We start from the raw sequence: 17,401 nt of genomic DNA, 5'->3' as shown, positions 1-17,401 counted from the left end.
AGCAGTGTGGCTGGCACTGCTCTGGCAGGGGTCCCAAGAGTTTTTGAGGGAGCCAGGGGTCTCCTGTGGGCACTGGCGTGTTGTTCCCTTAAGAATTCCCGGTCTTGGGGAAGAGGGAGAAGAAAAAGGAGTACGGTTTTGGGAACTGGGGTTAGAACTGGGGTTTGGTTTGTCAGATGATGGTTGTGGCAATGCTTCATAATTATTCTTAACAATATTGTGGAGGGCCATATAGGTATATTTTGAGCGGGAAGGATCTGCCTGTCTCAAAATTTCCCTGCCGACTTGATCCCCAAATGGGATCTGATATAATTTTCTTGCTGAAACATATGGGAAGCTTTGCGGCAGCCACTGAACAAACTCTTTAACATAATTTTTCTTAAATTTTTAGATCCTGTGGCACAAAGCTGGGTGACTCTGTGTAAGCCATTTTGTCTGTGTATGAGATTTCTACTTAAAAAACACCTGGTGGAATTAGACTCTGTCTCTCTTGGTCAAGTTACCTGACTGCTCAGTCTGTGATTGCTGTTACTGCATGAACAGATAGTTCATTAGCATTTTCAGGAGACACATTAACAGCAGGATTTACAAGCAGTTTATGCCAACAGTTTGAGGAGATGAATGCAGAGCTGGAAGAGAATAAAGAGCTTGCTGGGAATCGCCTTAATGAACTGGAGGAACTACGCCAGGATCTTGAGGAAGTAACAACACAGAATGAAAAGCTCAAGGTGAGACATCTGTAGCCGTGTGAGGGTGAAGGTGCTCTGTGGGATGTGCTGCCCTCAGCTCTGCAGTGGTGTGCCTGCAGAAAACCTCGTTAGCAGTGTCTGTTCTGAGCCTGCTCTTTAGCTGTGTTACACGGCTCCCGGTACAGGCCATGGAGGCTGTGGCTCCGCTTGCAGCTCGGTGCGTTGGTGACAGCGTGTGGCCACCGTTGGAAATTGTGATGGTTTCCTGCCCACGTCCCTTTCTGATCTTTGAGTCCATTTTAACCATGTCTGGTTAAAACGGTTTTCACCTCTTTACAAGTAGTGATCCCTCCTCCACCTTTCCCATGTCGTCTGTAAGTGGAACCAGAGAACAGAAACAATCAGGGAACTTGTGAGGGGAGAGATGCTCTTGGAAAGATTCAATGAATTTCTGTCTTTCCCACTGTGGGGGATGGCGAGATAGGAAACAGCCTGTGAGTTTGTGATGTTTTAAAGGCAGAAACACAAGAAGCTGTGGCTCTGTGGTAGATAAGTATATAATGGAAAGAATAATCCAAATTTCAGCTTAGTGGTCAGTGCCAGTTATAAGAAATGTCTGTCTTGATAACATAAATCCAGAGATCTGATGCAGGAACTCTCGTGAGGCACCTCTGAATTCTATTTACCCACATGAATTTGTTTTGAGAGGAGTGGTCTTTAGCTTACAGCTTCCCCCCCGCCCCCCCCGCCCCCAATTAGGTTTAAGTTGAATGTATATATATATATGTCTGTTTCTCTGCTGCTACTCACAATAATTTGTTATCTTTATAAGAAGAATTCCATTCTGTACCTTTGTGTTTTTTAAAAATTTCTCTTTCTGACAGTCATTATGTTAACATTTAGTAGAAATGCAGAAATTGCATTAGAACAGGCAGAAAGGAAAGCAGGAATATCCCTGAGAAGAGAAGCCAGGGAGAATGCAGCAGTCACCTGTGTTTAATATGACAATTTGTGGTATTTGATTATAAAGTCAGAAGAGAACTTGTGAAGAGAGATTGTTAGAAATAGGTACCTTGCAGTTCTGTCTAGTTCAGCTATAGAACTGCCTCTGAACACTTTAATAGAGAAGACATGGAAGCTGGAAGGCTGAAAATACAAATTCTTATCAAAGCTGTTGTTTGGTTTATTTTTCTGGTTGTCCTGCCTCTGGTACTTTCTGTCTGCTGTCCCATCCTTTGTCCAGTTCTTGGAAACATTTCTCACAAACTTTAAACTTCTACGCTAGAGACGCTTGATCTCTTCCTTCCTCTCCTTTCAAAATATACTCAGCTAGAACAACTTTTGTCCCTTGGGCTCTATTCCCAGGAGCTTATTCCTGACACAACAGGAGGGCCAGGATGCTGCGTTATTTCTGCAGCCATTTTGTCATGGCTGCTGGGAATTTTGGCAGGGATGTGGTGTGGCTTAGAGTCTCAGTGGTCCCTGTGCTTGGAGCATTTGAAGCCTGTTCCTAAAATCAAAATGGGAAGTTGAATTGTGACATTTCTTCCTAGGGTGTAATGTTTTCCCTGTAAATTTAATTTGCGTGGATGGTGCACCTGTCAGAGGTTTCTCATGGGTTTCCCTTCCCTGAAGCATGGAATCTCCTGCCTTCCTTCATCCCCTCCCTGCATGAAATAGCAGATACAAAATAAAAGGACTTCATCACAGGCTCTTAGACTATTCATTATCTTGGTGAAAGCATTCAGAATATATGAGTAAAGCCTTGTAAATGATGAGGAATCCTGAAAAGTGAGAAGCAAGATAGCATCCTGCCTTTCCAAGGAGAATCTGGGCTGCTGAGAGTTCTGCCATGGTGTAAGAGCTGTTAGAAGGAATGAGTAGAACCTGCTCCCCTTTCCCTGGAAATTGCTCCTGGGATTACAGGTTCTGGCAGCAAATTGGCTGAGGAATGATGTGGTAATGCTGCTGGTAGATTTTGGGGAACAGATGCTTCTTCATCACACCAGGACCTGGCTCATAAATAAACTGTCTGTGTCTTCAAAGAGCTTTGCTACAGCAGCAGGAGTTCCTTTTACAGCTGTGAACAGCAGCCTGAACTTTGCAGCCCCAGCAGAGCTGCAAAGCCCCTCTGTCCGTCCCCAGTCACTCTTGTATCACCTTTGTACTGAAATGAGCTTTGTGTGAACTCTGCCCAGGTTGGCATCTCTCTGCTCCTGGCAGGAAATGGATTCCTGAAACCATCTGCATTGATTTCCCAGAGGAGTTTTGGAAACTCCTGTCTTCCCTTAACAAGAAAAATAGAAAAATGTTTTGGTTTTGTTTTAAAGTAATAGCTTATTTGAAGCTCATTGTTAAAATAACTGAATTTCTCGGTGGTTTTTATTACGTTTAATCAAAATACTGAGAATGAGAATGTATGGAAATAATTAAAATTTATCAGGACTCATAAGTACTGGGGTAAAAAAAGTAAAGCGGTGACGGTATTCTTTATTAAAACATTCTCTAAACTCAGTGTCTTAGATGAGAAAGAAAAAAACCTCATCTCCAGTCTCCCATGCACCTTCTGTCACAGCAGATCCTCCTCTCTGCCACAGTCTGCAGGCATTGATGTGCCTGTGCTACTCTCCTTTGGACAGAAACCCACAGCAATCTCTTGTCCCCAGGGGATCAGGCTGGAGCAGTGGCTAAGCAAGAAAATACTGTGCTTCTGTTGGGCAGCAATAAGCAGAGTCTTTTCTGAAAAGGCACAGTTGGTGATACACTAATTCAGAGCAATCCGTATTTTGCAGATTGCAGACAACTACCAGAAATAATACTTAATAGTAGTTATTAGGAGGTTGACATTTTTTCATTTGTTTTTTTGCTTTTGAATGAAGTCTGATTTGTTGAATGATTTGGTGTTTGGAGCTCTGAAACAAAGCATTTTTGTTTAAAATATGATTAACATTTTAAATTTTTTTTAATATGTTTCTGGGCTCATGTGTAGAGATAAGGACATAAAAGCCTTGATAAAAATACTTATGAAATTGGCCTGAAATACTTCTTTCCTAGCGTTTTAATGAAAAGAGCACTATTCCTGTATTCTAAACAAGTCATGTTGGAGGTTGTGAGGTGCCAGATGCTGCACAAAGAAAAAGCTCTTTCTAGAAATCGGATTATCTAAAGCGGGGAGGGAGGGGAAGGGAAAGCAACAAAAGTAACCTCAGTGCCTTGCCCATCAAGTTTGTCAGGAATGTGGGGACATGCCAGATATATTAGACCTACCAAGGTGCAGGCCTGTGGATCCCAGGATTCCCTAGTTTATGTCCCAATTTCTCTTCCCCATGTTACTGCATTGGAAGGAGCAGACACAGAAAATACAGAGAACAAGCCCTGAGCAGGGAACAAACAGCTCTTGAGGCTATTTAGTCTGGGTCTCACTGTGATCAGCTTTTAGTGCTGATACAGAGCTTTTCATATACAAGGGCTTTTCAAAGGTTAGAGATGCAAATAGGTAGAATGTCTCCCTCAATCTGCCTGCAGCATTTGAACTACACCTAACAAGAACGACCCTGGGCATTTCTACAGGTGGCAGGAGATACAGGGAGGGAAAAATTACTTTGGTGACTTATCTGGAAGACCAGAGTTAAGAGACAGTATTACAAACTTTCTTTTTCTCTGTAATACAGGATGTGTTGGGAAGTGGTTTTTAAAAATTGGTAGAAAACCTATTTAAAAACACACTCAGTTTGGTTGATGCAGTGTTTATTCAGATGTTGAACAGCTTACCCTTCCTTCCCCTCATCACCCAGAAGGGAGAGAGATCCATTCATTACATTCCCGCTGAAATCACAATTCTCATTCTTCATCCACAGGTTGGTTTTGGTGACTCCTTTTGGTTTTGATGGGACCTTGCAATCTGAATAAATCATGGTCCAGAGCCCCTTTAGTCATCTCATCTGTGAGAAAGGACCTTATTGTCATCTTAAGACAGAGAATATTAAGGGAGTAGTTTCATACTGGTAAATATTTCACTTTTTGAGGTAAATACTGATTTACAATAGTGCCCCCTCTCCCTTCTCATCTTTGTCCTTTGCCACTGTGAATCCGTCCCTTCACCTGTCAGTGCAGAGTTTGCATGGCTTCTCTCTGGGAGGAGTGGAAGCCCAGCCTAGGCTCACAGGCAGACAGAAGTGGTAGATTGGTTTTTGCCAGGTTATTTTTAGCTGGGTGAGTTCCTTCACCACAGCTTCAGAGCAGCCACACCTCCATTTGCTGACAGAGCTGAGGAATGATGTGTGGTGAGTCTGCCACCAGGAATTTGTCTTGTGAGCCTGTGCCAGGAGGGAAGGGACTGCCAACACAGAACAGCACCTGCCGTAAAGAGGCATCCGTGAGGAGCCTTCACATGAACAGAGACTAGACCCACACAGAATACAACAAAAATGTACCAACAAAGGGACATACTGCCAATGAACAGTTTAAACCTTTTTTTGGTATCTTTATCTTTTTTTTTTTTTTTTTAATTAATGCACAGAAAGGGCTAAAAAAAATTAATCTCACTGTACTGTAAGGTGAAGAAACGAGGAACTCTCATTGGATGCTCCTTGTCTCTTCAGTCCCTTGGGAATGGCTGGTGTTTTCCAGGAGAATAAGAAACTTGCTGTGAAAGGAGGAGAACTCAGGAGGGTGGCAGTGGCTATGGGCTGCTGCAATTCTGCTCTCCTGAAGAGCTTATTGCCTGGTTTATTTTTGCACCTCTTTCTGGCATTACAAAAGTGTGTTACAAATTTTACAGAGGAAGGGGACAAAGGGAGAAAAGGGGAAGGGCACAGGTATGCTGGCCTAGGGCTCTGCAGTTCTGTTTGTCCGTGCATACTCTTCCAGCTCTGATTTCCTGTCCATGGCGAGTTGCAGCTCCTGCTTGATGATTTCGATCTGCTTCTCCAGCTCTGTCAGTTCTTGCAGCACTGAGGTTCTTGCAGTGTGGAGGGACTCTGCTTTCCCGTTGGTGGTTAAGGAAGGTGGAGTCTCTGTCCTCCCCTGTGGTAGGGAGACGTCCTGGTGCTGATAGATTGTCACCTCATTTTGCCCCTCATCGGTGCAGATGTATTTTTTTCGGTGGCAGTTGCCCAGGTTGGCTGTGTTCCACACCGCATGCTGGCTGTTCCCCACATGGGCCCTGAACAGAGAGAGGAGAGTTAATACCACATCAGAGCCTGCTCTTGTGTGTGCAGACCTCCCCTGTGAGCCATCCTACTGGAAAAATATGACTGCTGTTAGACATTACATAGAAATATTATTCCTTTATTCCTGGAATTATGTTTTCTTGAGAAGCACAAACCATTAATGTACATGACCAAATTTTTGTCATTTAACTGTAGCAGAGGCTAGAACATAACCCTGAATATCTTCTTCCCCAAAACTTTTTTTCAGTTATGAAATTACTCAATTGGAAGTCAGGAAAATCTGAGTCCTTCAAAGCCTCTGAAAGATTTTGTGGTTTCAATGTGCAAGTTTATTGCAGTGTTAGTCCTTCATGTCTTACTACTCTGTCTGGCTCAGGCATTTGTTCTCATGGAGAAGGAAAGAGACTCTCTAGAGCTGCTTGTAGAGAGCTGGAGGGGGAAGCTTTGTCCTTTAATCTTCAAGTCTTGTTGGGGAGCTGCTTGTGCTCTGGGGGACGCACATCAAGGATGCTTATCCAAGCCTTGCAGGTTCATTCCGGAGCTTCCTGACACACCACAGAGACTTGGGGGCTGTCAAACTGGGGCACAAATTCCAATCTGGTAATTTTTCAAATGCTCCAATTTTTTTTTCCTGCAGAAATATTTTCAGAACCTATTGATTCTAGAGAATCTTCTCCTTCTCTCTGGGTGACTTCCCTTTGCTGGCCTCCCAGATCAGGCCAATTCCCAAGGCTCCTTCCCAAAACACAGAGTAGCCCATGGCCTCCATCCTCCAACTGGAACAGAAGGAAACATAGATTTTGCTGTTGTGGGAGACGAGCTTCTCTTTCCTGCCTGCTTTCCCTTTGGGACAGGTTGATGTGTGTTCATTTGATAAAGGGAGGTTTAAACTCTGAAGGAGTTGTGTTTCAAACTGCTCCCTCCTTGAGCACTTCTGTGGCTATCCAAACAGCCTCTGGGTGTGAGCTCCCCATGGGCAGGTTAAGGAAGGAGGTTGATATTTCAGGGTTGTGACTGCTGAAAGCAGCTGGTTTAAGGAGTAGCTACTTTTCTCACCTGCCTGCAGTAAAGGAACTTTGGAAAGTGGAAATTTTGTTCAAGGAGGTGGCGATCAGGGGAGTTTTCCAAGACATGTACTGGAAGAGAGGCAGGAGAGGAGGGTTCAGGCAGGAGAAGTGGCCCCTGCCTGGATCATGCTCCGGAGAGCTCAGGGAATCCCAGCAGGGATGTGCATGTAGAGTTGTTTATTTTTGTAGAGATCAGCTATTTTCTCATATTTCAAAATAAAAGATAGGAATACTCTCAAGTTTAGGCAGATGATTTTAAACAAGTACCAGAGACCACAGTTAGCACTCCAGTTTCACCAAGTCAATAAAACCATTTACAATTGGGCTACTGATGCTGAGCAGATTTTATAGTTTTTGATGACCTTAAAAAAACCCAACAGATTTTTCTCCATGAGGATACCAGCAGTAGCATGATGCCAATTTTTTCCACCTGTTTTCTGTGTCTTTGGTACTTTTAAGAGCTCCTCAGTGCCCAGCAGGAATGAAGGGACCTGTGATAATGTGATTTGAGAGCTCTGAGTTGTGCCCTGCCACATGAGTATTCATGACAAGCTGGACACCCCATTTGTGGGTCTGTCAAGTTAAATTCATCCCAATTCTGTGCACACAGCAGCCCCGAGATGCTGAGAAGAGCAAGGACAGTGGGTGGGTGTGCATACACAGACTCAGGGCTGACTGCTGTGTGGGCAGAAGGCTTTGGACAGCAGAACATCTTCACTCTCCTAAGGTGGAATACTATTTGCACAATCTTTTTGTAAGCCATTACCTGGGGGCTGATGCACCGTCTCCTCCTGTTCCACCCACCAAGGACGGTGCAGCAGGAAGAAACATTTTGCAGCACTCATGGCCTCTCCTACTGCTCACAGATCAAAAGCCAGGAGTGGTTGTGTGCAAGGAAGTTCCATACATGGTGTTCTTTGATAAGATGAAGGAATGAACAGAGGAGATCAATTGCAGGCATTTTTAGACACTTGCGTGTATAAAGGCAGCTTAGGAACTTAAGAGATACTTACTCCTTTATATTTGCTGCCTTTAGCAGAGGAACATCAAAGAAACACAGCCTATTTGTAGGTTTCAGTCAGGCCAACCATCCAGTAACATTCTGAAAGACCTTTTTAATTCTATACTCTGTGCCTGAACTTCTCTGTAGAGAAGCAGTGCTGCTGTCTGTGTCCTTACAAAGTGCACCAATTGCTGAGCATGTGCACAGTTCCATGCAATGCCTTATGTTCCTGGAAGCTGTACATCCCATTATCTCCTCTGCAGAAGACACAGCTATGAAAACAAGACCAAGTTTTTTCTCCCACAGGACTTGTTAGACACAATATTTTTTCAAAGGACTGCATTTGCCCCTCCTCGGCTTTCTTATTTCTCATTCTATAAAAGAAGAGAGCTGAAGGAGTTTCAGCATGTGAGTGCCTGATCTCTCTTTCTCTCTAAAGTCTCTGCCTCTTGGAGCCCTGGTTACCTGCCAGTGCTTTGGTACAGGAGTCATTCATTCCCTAAACCCAAGGGCAGTTGACTTCAACTGCGAAGCCTCTCTTTGGAATGGGAGGTTTTTTATTAGCTGTATGCAAAATCATGAAAGAACAAGATTGCTAGGTTTAATAGTAGAAAAAAATAAATTTCTGCCTCCCTTATTTGTCACTTCTATCTTGTTTCCTGTTATTTTCTTTTTAATTCTATTACCTTTGGTGTGTATTAGATTCATAACTACACATCCAAGCAGAAGGTATTTAATTTCAAAGTAATTTTTATAGTTTGTATTTTAAGGCATGGAGAATTTCCTACCTCTTTTCTACTCGTTTTTTCTTAGGCTGATGTTTTTCCTCAATAAATGAACTGTTCAGAGCACGATGTAATCTCTAGAGGAAAAAAGAGGAACATAAATCAGTAAAAGTAAGACTAAAAACGGCTCCACAAATAGGTAAACAATTTGGGCTTTTTCTGATGGATTTGAGCATAAATTATTTTGCACATCAAAGGATACAAGCAATTGTCTGTGCTTTGTCATTACAACAGTTTTATTTTCTTGTATGTTCCCAAAGAAGGGCAAGCTGAAAGTTTGATTAGTAGTTTGGGAACAATCCTTGGTGTTAAGTTAGTTTTAAAATATTTCTCCCACTGTGCTGCTTTAAAGCAATGGATGTTCTTTCCTTTTGTGCCTTTTGCTGTAACTTATTCCTTTAAAGCAAACATCCAGAGCAATTCTGTCCCATGAGTTTCTCTAGAATAATGAGGGAGGTTCCCCAGCATTTCCTGCATGCCTCACAGGTTTGGGAACCTGTAACAGTGAGATAAAATGTTCTGGTTTGTCAGTTCAGGATAACAACACTGTTACTTCCAACATCCAAAAGAGCTGAGATGTGAGGCTACAAGTGCAAATGGAAGGGTCCCTCTGTGAGCTTTGCAACTGAATATTTAAATAATTTCCTCTGTGCTTCCCATTCCATCCTTAGCTCAGCCTCTTCAAGCTTCAGGAGCCACTGTCACCATTCAAATGCCCACTGTCTTCAAATGCTCTTAGACCATTTTATACCTTGTTCTTGTCCAGGTTTTCTTAGTCAGCCACACAACTTTCACAGGGTCTCTTCAGAACACGTACCTGACTGGTGTGGAGCCAGTACTTCATCTTGGATTTCTTCTTGATTCGTGGCAGGACCAGTCTGTACACGATGTGTTCCCCAATGGTGGTGAGAATGGACAAACCAAAGCCAATGCATAACATCACGAAGAGCCCTGAGAAATGTTTTATCCCCATCTGTAGTGTCTGTGGATAAAATCAAAAGGGAGAGTTGATGCAGGAGGTTGTTAGTGTGCTGAAGCAGATATTTTGTTTTCTTATGTGGAAATGTGGTCTGACTGAATACACAGTGGTAAAATAATGCAGAATAGTATGGATACAGCTCACAGCAATGCCTTTCTGTGCTGCTTGTTGTTGAGTCACAGCAAAGGATCTGTCATGGGAAGGCAGCTAAACACCAGGGAATTTGAGTCATTCCCCTAATGAGGTAGAGTGTTAAACATGTACAAGAATGTGCAGTGTCTTCACATTTGTAAAAGCAAGTACTGCCTGATAGAATGTAGTCAATGAACTGTAAAGTAAGTCCTTCATCAGCAGTGAGCTACTGTTCATATTTTCAGGTAATTGATTGTGAACTTTCCCTTTTTGTGCTTTAGCCTTGATGGAGGGTCATGGAGAAAATGTGATATAAGTTGCACAAACACAGCACCCCTCCACTCCCTACATTAACTGGACTGTAACTGTGGTTTTTAGGAACTCTGACTGCAACTATGGAAAACAGGACCATTCCCACCTTTTTCTGCCAACCCACCCTTTTAATGTAGGAGAGAAAGCCTTTAATTAATTTGTCTTATTGGCATTAATAATGTTTGAACGCCAAGAAACTGTGTAGAGCAGAAATCTGTATCACAGATACCTGCATTGCAATGTGTGAGTGAGGTATGCATATAGTACCTTTATTCTCAGGCCTCCATAACTAAGTTTATAAATAACTAAAATCCCTTGTGAAAAATTACTGCCCACAGATTGCTATGGAAATATTTCCAGGAACACAAAATTCAGTTTTGTCTTTCTATTAAACAATGTTACTCGCCAAGTAAATGAAAAAAAAAAAAAAGAAAAAAAAGAAAAAAAGAAAAAAAACCAAACAAACAACAAAAAAAAGAGGAGGAGAGTTTGAGAAGGGCTGTGTGTCATCTGCAATGCTGCTACACTGGACCTATTGTGTTCATTTTCTCCATGGGTGGGGGTGGCATTATGCTTTATTATGACTATTTCTATAAGCTGGAAAAAGAAACTGGATTAGTCAAAAGATACATCACAGAATATTTGTGAAGTCTTGTTCTAAGGTAATTTTAAGCCACAGAGTTTGTAACCAATGAGTCCACTGAAGCTGAGGGCTTGGAAGTCCCACTGTGTACTTTTGTTGGGTGACTGTGAGCTGTATTTCTCTCTTCTGGTTTGCATATTTGATTTCTGGTTTGCATACTTCTGCTCTGAAGAAGAACAAAATGGTATGAGATTATCATGGGTTTTTTACAAGAACAGAGCTTCAGCAATCTAGTAGAGTGAGAACTTTTCCATCCTGGCACTGGCAATGGACCCTTGTTTTGGGGATACTATGCCAAAATCAACCTCTTTGCCCCAAAGCACACTGAGGAGAATTTTCGAGACTAGAATTTTTGTCTCAGTGAATAAACACTTCAAGGGTGTTGAAGGGTCTAATGGAGGTGTAAAAGCAATTTCTAAAGAAACTGCCACCTGGAAACCATAAAAAGCCATAGTGAAGTGGCTCTGGGTTAGAAGTGTGTCAGAATTTTGGCACAAGGGTTTTTTTGATATGGAAACTGCATTAATTCAACCTCAAGGCAAAACTTGCCTCTCCACATCACAATTTCTTATTGACCTGCTGTCTCATAGTTTGTCCTTTAGGGGCATAGGAGGATGACACAGAGATTACAGACAGTAATTCTTTACACTGCTAAAGCACCAACATGTTTGACTGTAGGTCTGACAGTGAAGCCCAACTTTTAGCCTAGGTACAATAAAATAAGAATGAGGTCTTTTTCTCAGAGGTCTCAGAGCTAAGGCCTCAGTATGGCCCATCTTTGAATTTGGCACATCTGTTAAGTATCTGTAAGAAGTAAAAAACCTGCTATCCCAAATAGCTGAACATACTGGTAAAAGGTACTTTTGCCAGTTCTCCAGGAAGCTCTAATGCAAATCACTCCCTTCCCAGAAAGGGTGTTCAAAGGCAAGTATACGATAACTTAGAGATGCAGAGCTAACAGTAAACATGAGAACAAACAGAACAATAATTAAAATAATTATGTGTTTGCTCAGTCATCTGATGAATACACTTAGTCCACCGATGCTCCTAGACTCCAGCTGTTGGATGTCACAGAGAGTAACAGCCTGTGGGTAGTTCTTGCCATGGGGACTAGGTTTAATGTGATATTATAAAAGCCTAGACATTCAAAACAATAAGAAAAAGCCCTATTGCAGTGGGGGTTCCTGAATGCCTGGGGTCAGTGTTTGATGTCACTCCAGCACTGCTGCAGAAAGTACACTTGGCCAGCTCCTTAAATGAAAAATAACTCCCTTATCTTCAGCAAAGCCTCTCTGATTTATGCTGATGAGAGTCTGGCTCCTTGTCCTGTCAGCTCTGCAGAATTGTTTTTTACCTTCCCTGGAAGCAGGTGAAAGAAATTCCAGCACTGTCATCCCAGATGAGTTTTTCACCTGTAATGGATGGCTTTTGAAATTGTCCCAAACAAGACATCTTTTCCTAACAAAGGAAGTGCCAAAACAAAGCATCAGTAATATTTCATCTAGCAATGAAGAAGGTAATGCATTGGGAGAGCTGCATGATAACAGCTGTACAGTAGAAGGAAATTTTTGAGACTAAATTAAGGGGAAAAATAAGGTAGGGGAGAAATAATACAGTGTGGAGTGTATGGAATGATTATACACAGCAGTATCAGGACATTTACAAACCATTGTAAAATGGCTATTTATCAGTTGTCCATAATTACTCTAGAGACATACATCTTAAATAGTAAAGGAAACCATCTAATAGAGGCACATCTCATTTTTAGCCTCTAATAGAGGCTCTGCTCATTAGAGGGTCAAGCTCTAATACTTATTTTGTTACTCTTTTAAGTTTTTTTAGGTGCATGCATAGAATATACGTGGAAAGTGCAGGAAAAAAGTAGTTCTCTGCATTAGGGCTTTCCTCTGCTCAAGGGGTAGGGGCCAGGGGAGTGGGTGTGTGGGTTGGGGGTGGTTACAGAAAACAAACTGTTGGATTTCTCTACTGCAATATCTTATTTTTGTTTCCTTTTATTTCTTTTTTTTTTTTTTTAAGGAATAAAAGTCCACCATGTGGTGAATTCTGTATTAAGCCAGGATAAAAATGAAGTCCTTGCTCCAAGTTTGTAATCATCAATCGAGGAGGTAGCTCCCTGCATTTTAGAATGAACTCAGTTACAGCCATATAATAGTTCTGGAGCAATAAGCAGTGTAGTCAATCCTGTGATAATTACTGCTAATGGGTGCTAAGCACAACAGTTGCAACAGCCTCCAAGTTGTTTCCCACTGGCAAATTGGGAAATTGGCATTTTCTAGACACCAACAAATACAAGAGAAGATATGTGCTTTTTTAACAATACGTCCCTGAATTTTATTTATCAACCCATATATACAATTGCTATCTAAATACTTCCTGTTGTTTCCACTCTAGTTATATGCCTTGTTATTTTTTAATCCTGAACAGAAGCAAAGGGATGCAGAGAAGCCAGTCTGACATTTGTGTTCACTTTGGAGCAGGCAGCAGAGACAAAAACAACATTAATGACTTCAGCATTTGTTTTCATGGGAAGAACTTCTGTTTTACTCCCTGCTACAGGAGATTGTAAATGCTTTACTCTACCTGGCTGCACTGAGTAAGTCATCAAATACTCCTGTGGTTCAACTTTGACTAATTAGAAGCTTGTAAAGATTCTTGTGGATAATCTGCAAGTTGGCAGCACAGCACAGCTATTGGTGCTACACACTGCTGAACCCAAATATTAAATATGGGTATAATGTGTGTATTAAGTATAATGATAAGCTGCATTTTCTTGATTGCATTTTCCCTGTAAGGATTTTAAAAAGGTTTGCTGATGTTTGGAAGTACAGTTTTGCAGCACCTGTGCTGAGAAGGAATTAGTAAGGATAAATGGATATGAAGAGCAAAATTCTAAACTCATTTACACATCTCAGTAGGCTTGCAAAATCCTACTGATACTGATGCTTTTATTTAGTCAGCTAAGTGTTACTAAAACATGTCCCCCCTCTCCATATTGTGGCATTTCTTGTAGCTGCAGAGAGACTTAATTTTAGACTATCTTCATTCTTATGGCTTTCTGTGCTCTCAAAGAAGTGGCAGCTTAAAAATAATACATATTTAATCTCTTCAGGGGGATTATTCATAGCAAAGACTAATGACCATGGCTTTAGTGTTTCAAGTGACAAATTTCAAGATACTGTAAATATTTAAATATGCAAAATAAAGATACTCAGATTGGCAAAACAAGTTCCTTTCCCTGATTGTTGTGAGGGCTTTTGCACAGAGCTGGAAAAACACTGTTTTGTAATAAATGTTTTATTTTCTACTCATCAATTTTCCAAGCCCTGTCAGTACCTCTTCAGACAGTCACCTTTTTCTTTTGCTTGTTTTCAGTTTCAATGGATGAATCTAAATCTTTTACTCATTTGCAGGACACATCTTCTTCTGACTCTGTTGACAGAGTCAGTACTCATTCACTCCTTTCTGCAGGACTGTGTGCAAAGTATTTTTTTCCACAGTGAAAACTCAGAACCCACTGTCTTTTCGCACACTGAGATGACCCCTTGTCAATGCAACTTCTGTCACTTTGTGAGACCCTTTTTGGTAACATTCGTGGTTCCTCCTGTGGGCAGGGGTCACCTCTTCCCCCCAGACAGCATATGTGCAGACTCAGAAAAGTGCCTTGGTACAGCAGAAGCTTTTTCCCCTGTTCTTTGTTTATCATGCTTTGGCAACAGGGTGCTGTGAAAGGTGACTATTGGGCAGCTGCTATTTATGAGCACAGGGCAGTTTGTTTCCTTTTTGGAAGTGAATGTATGGCCTTCCCTTGACACCTGCAGTACGCCGGGGACAAAGATAAAACAGAACTTCAAGGTTGGAAAAATCACTGTTGAGTTGTCAGGTGATGGGTGTAACAAAAAAGAAAACTATTGGTTAACCTTTAAGGGTACTAGGAAAAACACAGACCAGAAAGGCACAATTTTCTGGATGACAACTGGGTAAAATCATGGCAAGTTGAATAAGGCACTGTCTGATTGTGCCTCTTGAGTGATGCTGAGGCCAAAGGTCATCAATTCAGGCAAAAGACCAGAGTTTGAGCAAGTTCCTTCAGAAACTTGAGAGAACAGCCATCAACAGATCCCATCACTGATAGGAGATGAGAAGAGGATTAGTCACCATCCCTGAGGGGATTTAGAAGACCTATAGATGTGGCACTTAGGGACAGTTTAGTGGTGGACTTAGCAGTGCTGCATTAATGGTTGGATTAATTGATCATAGAGGTCTTTGCTGACCTAAATTATTCCATGATTCTAAGATGAAAGGATTTTTTTTATTATTTGCTATGTGGCTGGTTTGGATCAGATGGAAGGCTGTGCTTAAAGACCAGTCCCCACTGTTAGCATGGACTTATACCTCAGGCACTGGGAGGAGGTTCATGGCACTTTGCCTTCCCCAGCATCACCAGGTCAGGGTCACTTTGGGCTGCAAGGGTCTGTGTGCTTTCATATATTGTTATTTTAAATGTCAGGTTAGATACCATTTGTGTGAAGCATCAGCAAATACTGATATTAATAGCTGGGATAATGGTATGTGGCAATATATCATTTTTTGGTTGTTATCTGACTGAACTGCCTTAGAGTTTTAGCTCTTAGACTTAGAGTCTAAGTTCTAGAGTTCCAGGTATCCTGTGACCAATTTGAATATAAAAAGGAGAAATGCAAACCTTTCAAGTGAAACAGAAAATACAGTTTCAACAGTAACATTTTTTAAAGTGTAGCTAAAAAGCTATTAAAGATTGTGTGCACTCAATTAGCTTCTCCCAAACCATGGACCAGGAAGGGCTCTTCTTTTTTGTGGTGTCTTGATAAACCCTGCCCTGGTCATCACTGCCTGGCCTGAGCAGCTAAACCCACTGACTGCAGGCATTTTGCCTTTCAGGGATACCCCTGCCTGCTGGCCAGCTGGCTGAGTTCCAGAGCTGCTTTGCTCCAGGAGCAGAAAATCACAAAGCTTTTGGTTCCCAAAAATCACAGAATCATAGACTGGTTTGAGTTGAAAGAGATCTTTCAAGGCCATCTGGTCCAACTGCCCCACAATGAGCAGGGCCATATTCAATTACAACAGCTTGTTCGGAGCCTTGGATGTTTCCAGGGATGGCTGAACACTTTCAGGGATGGGGCATTCACCATCTCTCTGGGAAACATTGTGCTCACTTTCTGATTTTCCACCTTCTTGGTAAAAACCTTCTCTCTGCAGTCTCTTCTGAGATTGTGTGGAGCTAGTGGGTGGAAAGGCAAATCCCAAGAGCCTGGCTCCTTCTGAAGAGAAATCAGTGAGAATAACAGGAGGACAGAGGAAGAGCTGAGTGTACTGTATGCAAAATAAAAACAAAATACATTGACTATGTCCAGATATGATGTGCAAGTATAACTCTGGCATTCCCTCATCCCTCCTGCACCATGTTTCACCCTAAGTAGGGAACTCAGCAATTTTGACACAGAGACATTAATTTGAAACTAGAACATGACAATTTTAAACCCAAGCAATATTGCTAGAGGCTAGCACTCACCAAGAACAGCCACTGCCACCCTCTGCAGTGGAGAGGGTAAAGTGCAGCTCACTACAGTGTTCTTTCCAAGCCTGAGTTAGCTGCATCCCCCATAAATGATCCAGTGGGTCATTAAATGATCAGGGCCAGATGCCTTGTGTAAGTGGTTTTGCTGGAGAGGTTCATGCAAAGCAGCAGAGTCAAGTATTTCTGATCTCTGCACTTTCAGAAAAGAAACTATCTTTATTGGTTTCCCATCTTGAAGGATCACTGCAAACCTTTCAGCCCCAGGCTGAATAATTTCCTTCCAGGACAACTTTGTTTTGAAATGTGATTTAGAATAAGCAAAGTGCTCATCCACTGCCAGATAGAGAGAGATGGGAAGAGCTAGCAGTGAGTTCTGCTACAGGAAATATAATTTCCCAGTGTAAGATTACTAAAAAATGGTGAGTAGGAAGATAGAGCTCAAAACAAATCTGTGGAAAAATTAACTTCAGTAGGCAGGAGTGGCAGGTGGATAAGAATTAGGTACAACTAAAGAGGTAATGACCAAAATGGATGATGGATTTCTCACCAGTTTAAAGGCTATACTGATCAGTATTTCACCTACATATATTCCCATTTTGGTGTCATTACTCTTGGTCAACAGGTGCAGCATGTCACAGACCAAATTTATCAAAATGATATAGAAGAATACAAATCCTCACTTGTGCTGTCAAAAGGCAATTGCTGAGTCTCACTTTGGTATACAATCTGTGTGAATGACTACCCACCGAGAAGTTGAGACTTTTTCAAAAAATGAATAATCTGTTTCTGTGCTGAACATTGCCCACTCTTCAGTGAATCTGTAGAATACTACTGTGACTGAGTGCAGGGAGTTAAGTTACAGAGATTTTTGGGTTGTACAGGAGTAAATGATACAAACTAATATAAAGGTAAGTCCAAGACTAATTCCCATGCTTCTTGCTGTAACAGTGGGGAACCTGTACTTTGGAGAGTGTTTGCTGCTTGGCTGTTAATTTTAGTAAATTTCTCCCAACTAAGAATTCACACATTCTAAAATCTGCAGGTT

At 41.7% G+C, this 17,401-nt stretch overlaps 1 protein-coding gene across 1 annotated transcript in view; it reads right to left on the bottom strand.

Annotated features, from left to right (window-relative positions):
* Positions 1-4,419: 4,419 nt before the first annotated feature.
* The window catches only part of GRIN3A (glutamate ionotropic receptor NMDA type subunit 3A), a 66,857-nt gene continuing 53,875 nt past the window's right edge, over positions 4,420-17,401 (bottom strand). The window contains exons 7-9 of the mRNA XM_021541456.4: positions 9,533-9,697; positions 8,719-8,792; positions 4,420-5,853 (exon numbers count right to left, since the gene is read on the bottom strand). Coding sequence (XP_021397131.3) covers positions 5,517-5,853; positions 8,719-8,792; positions 9,533-9,697 — 576 coding nt within the window. The 3' untranslated portion in view covers positions 4,420-5,516. The remainder of the gene's footprint in view (positions 5,854-8,718; positions 8,793-9,532; positions 9,698-17,401) is intronic.

This window comes from Lonchura striata, chromosome Z, assembly GCF_050655825.1.
Source record: "Lonchura striata isolate lonStrDom1 chromosome Z, ASM5065582v1, whole genome shotgun sequence".
NCBI lineage: Eukaryota > Metazoa > Chordata > Aves > Passeriformes > Estrildidae > Lonchura > Lonchura striata.
Note: the sequence above shows the minus strand (reverse complement) of the source record. Positions and strands in the feature narration are given on the sequence as shown.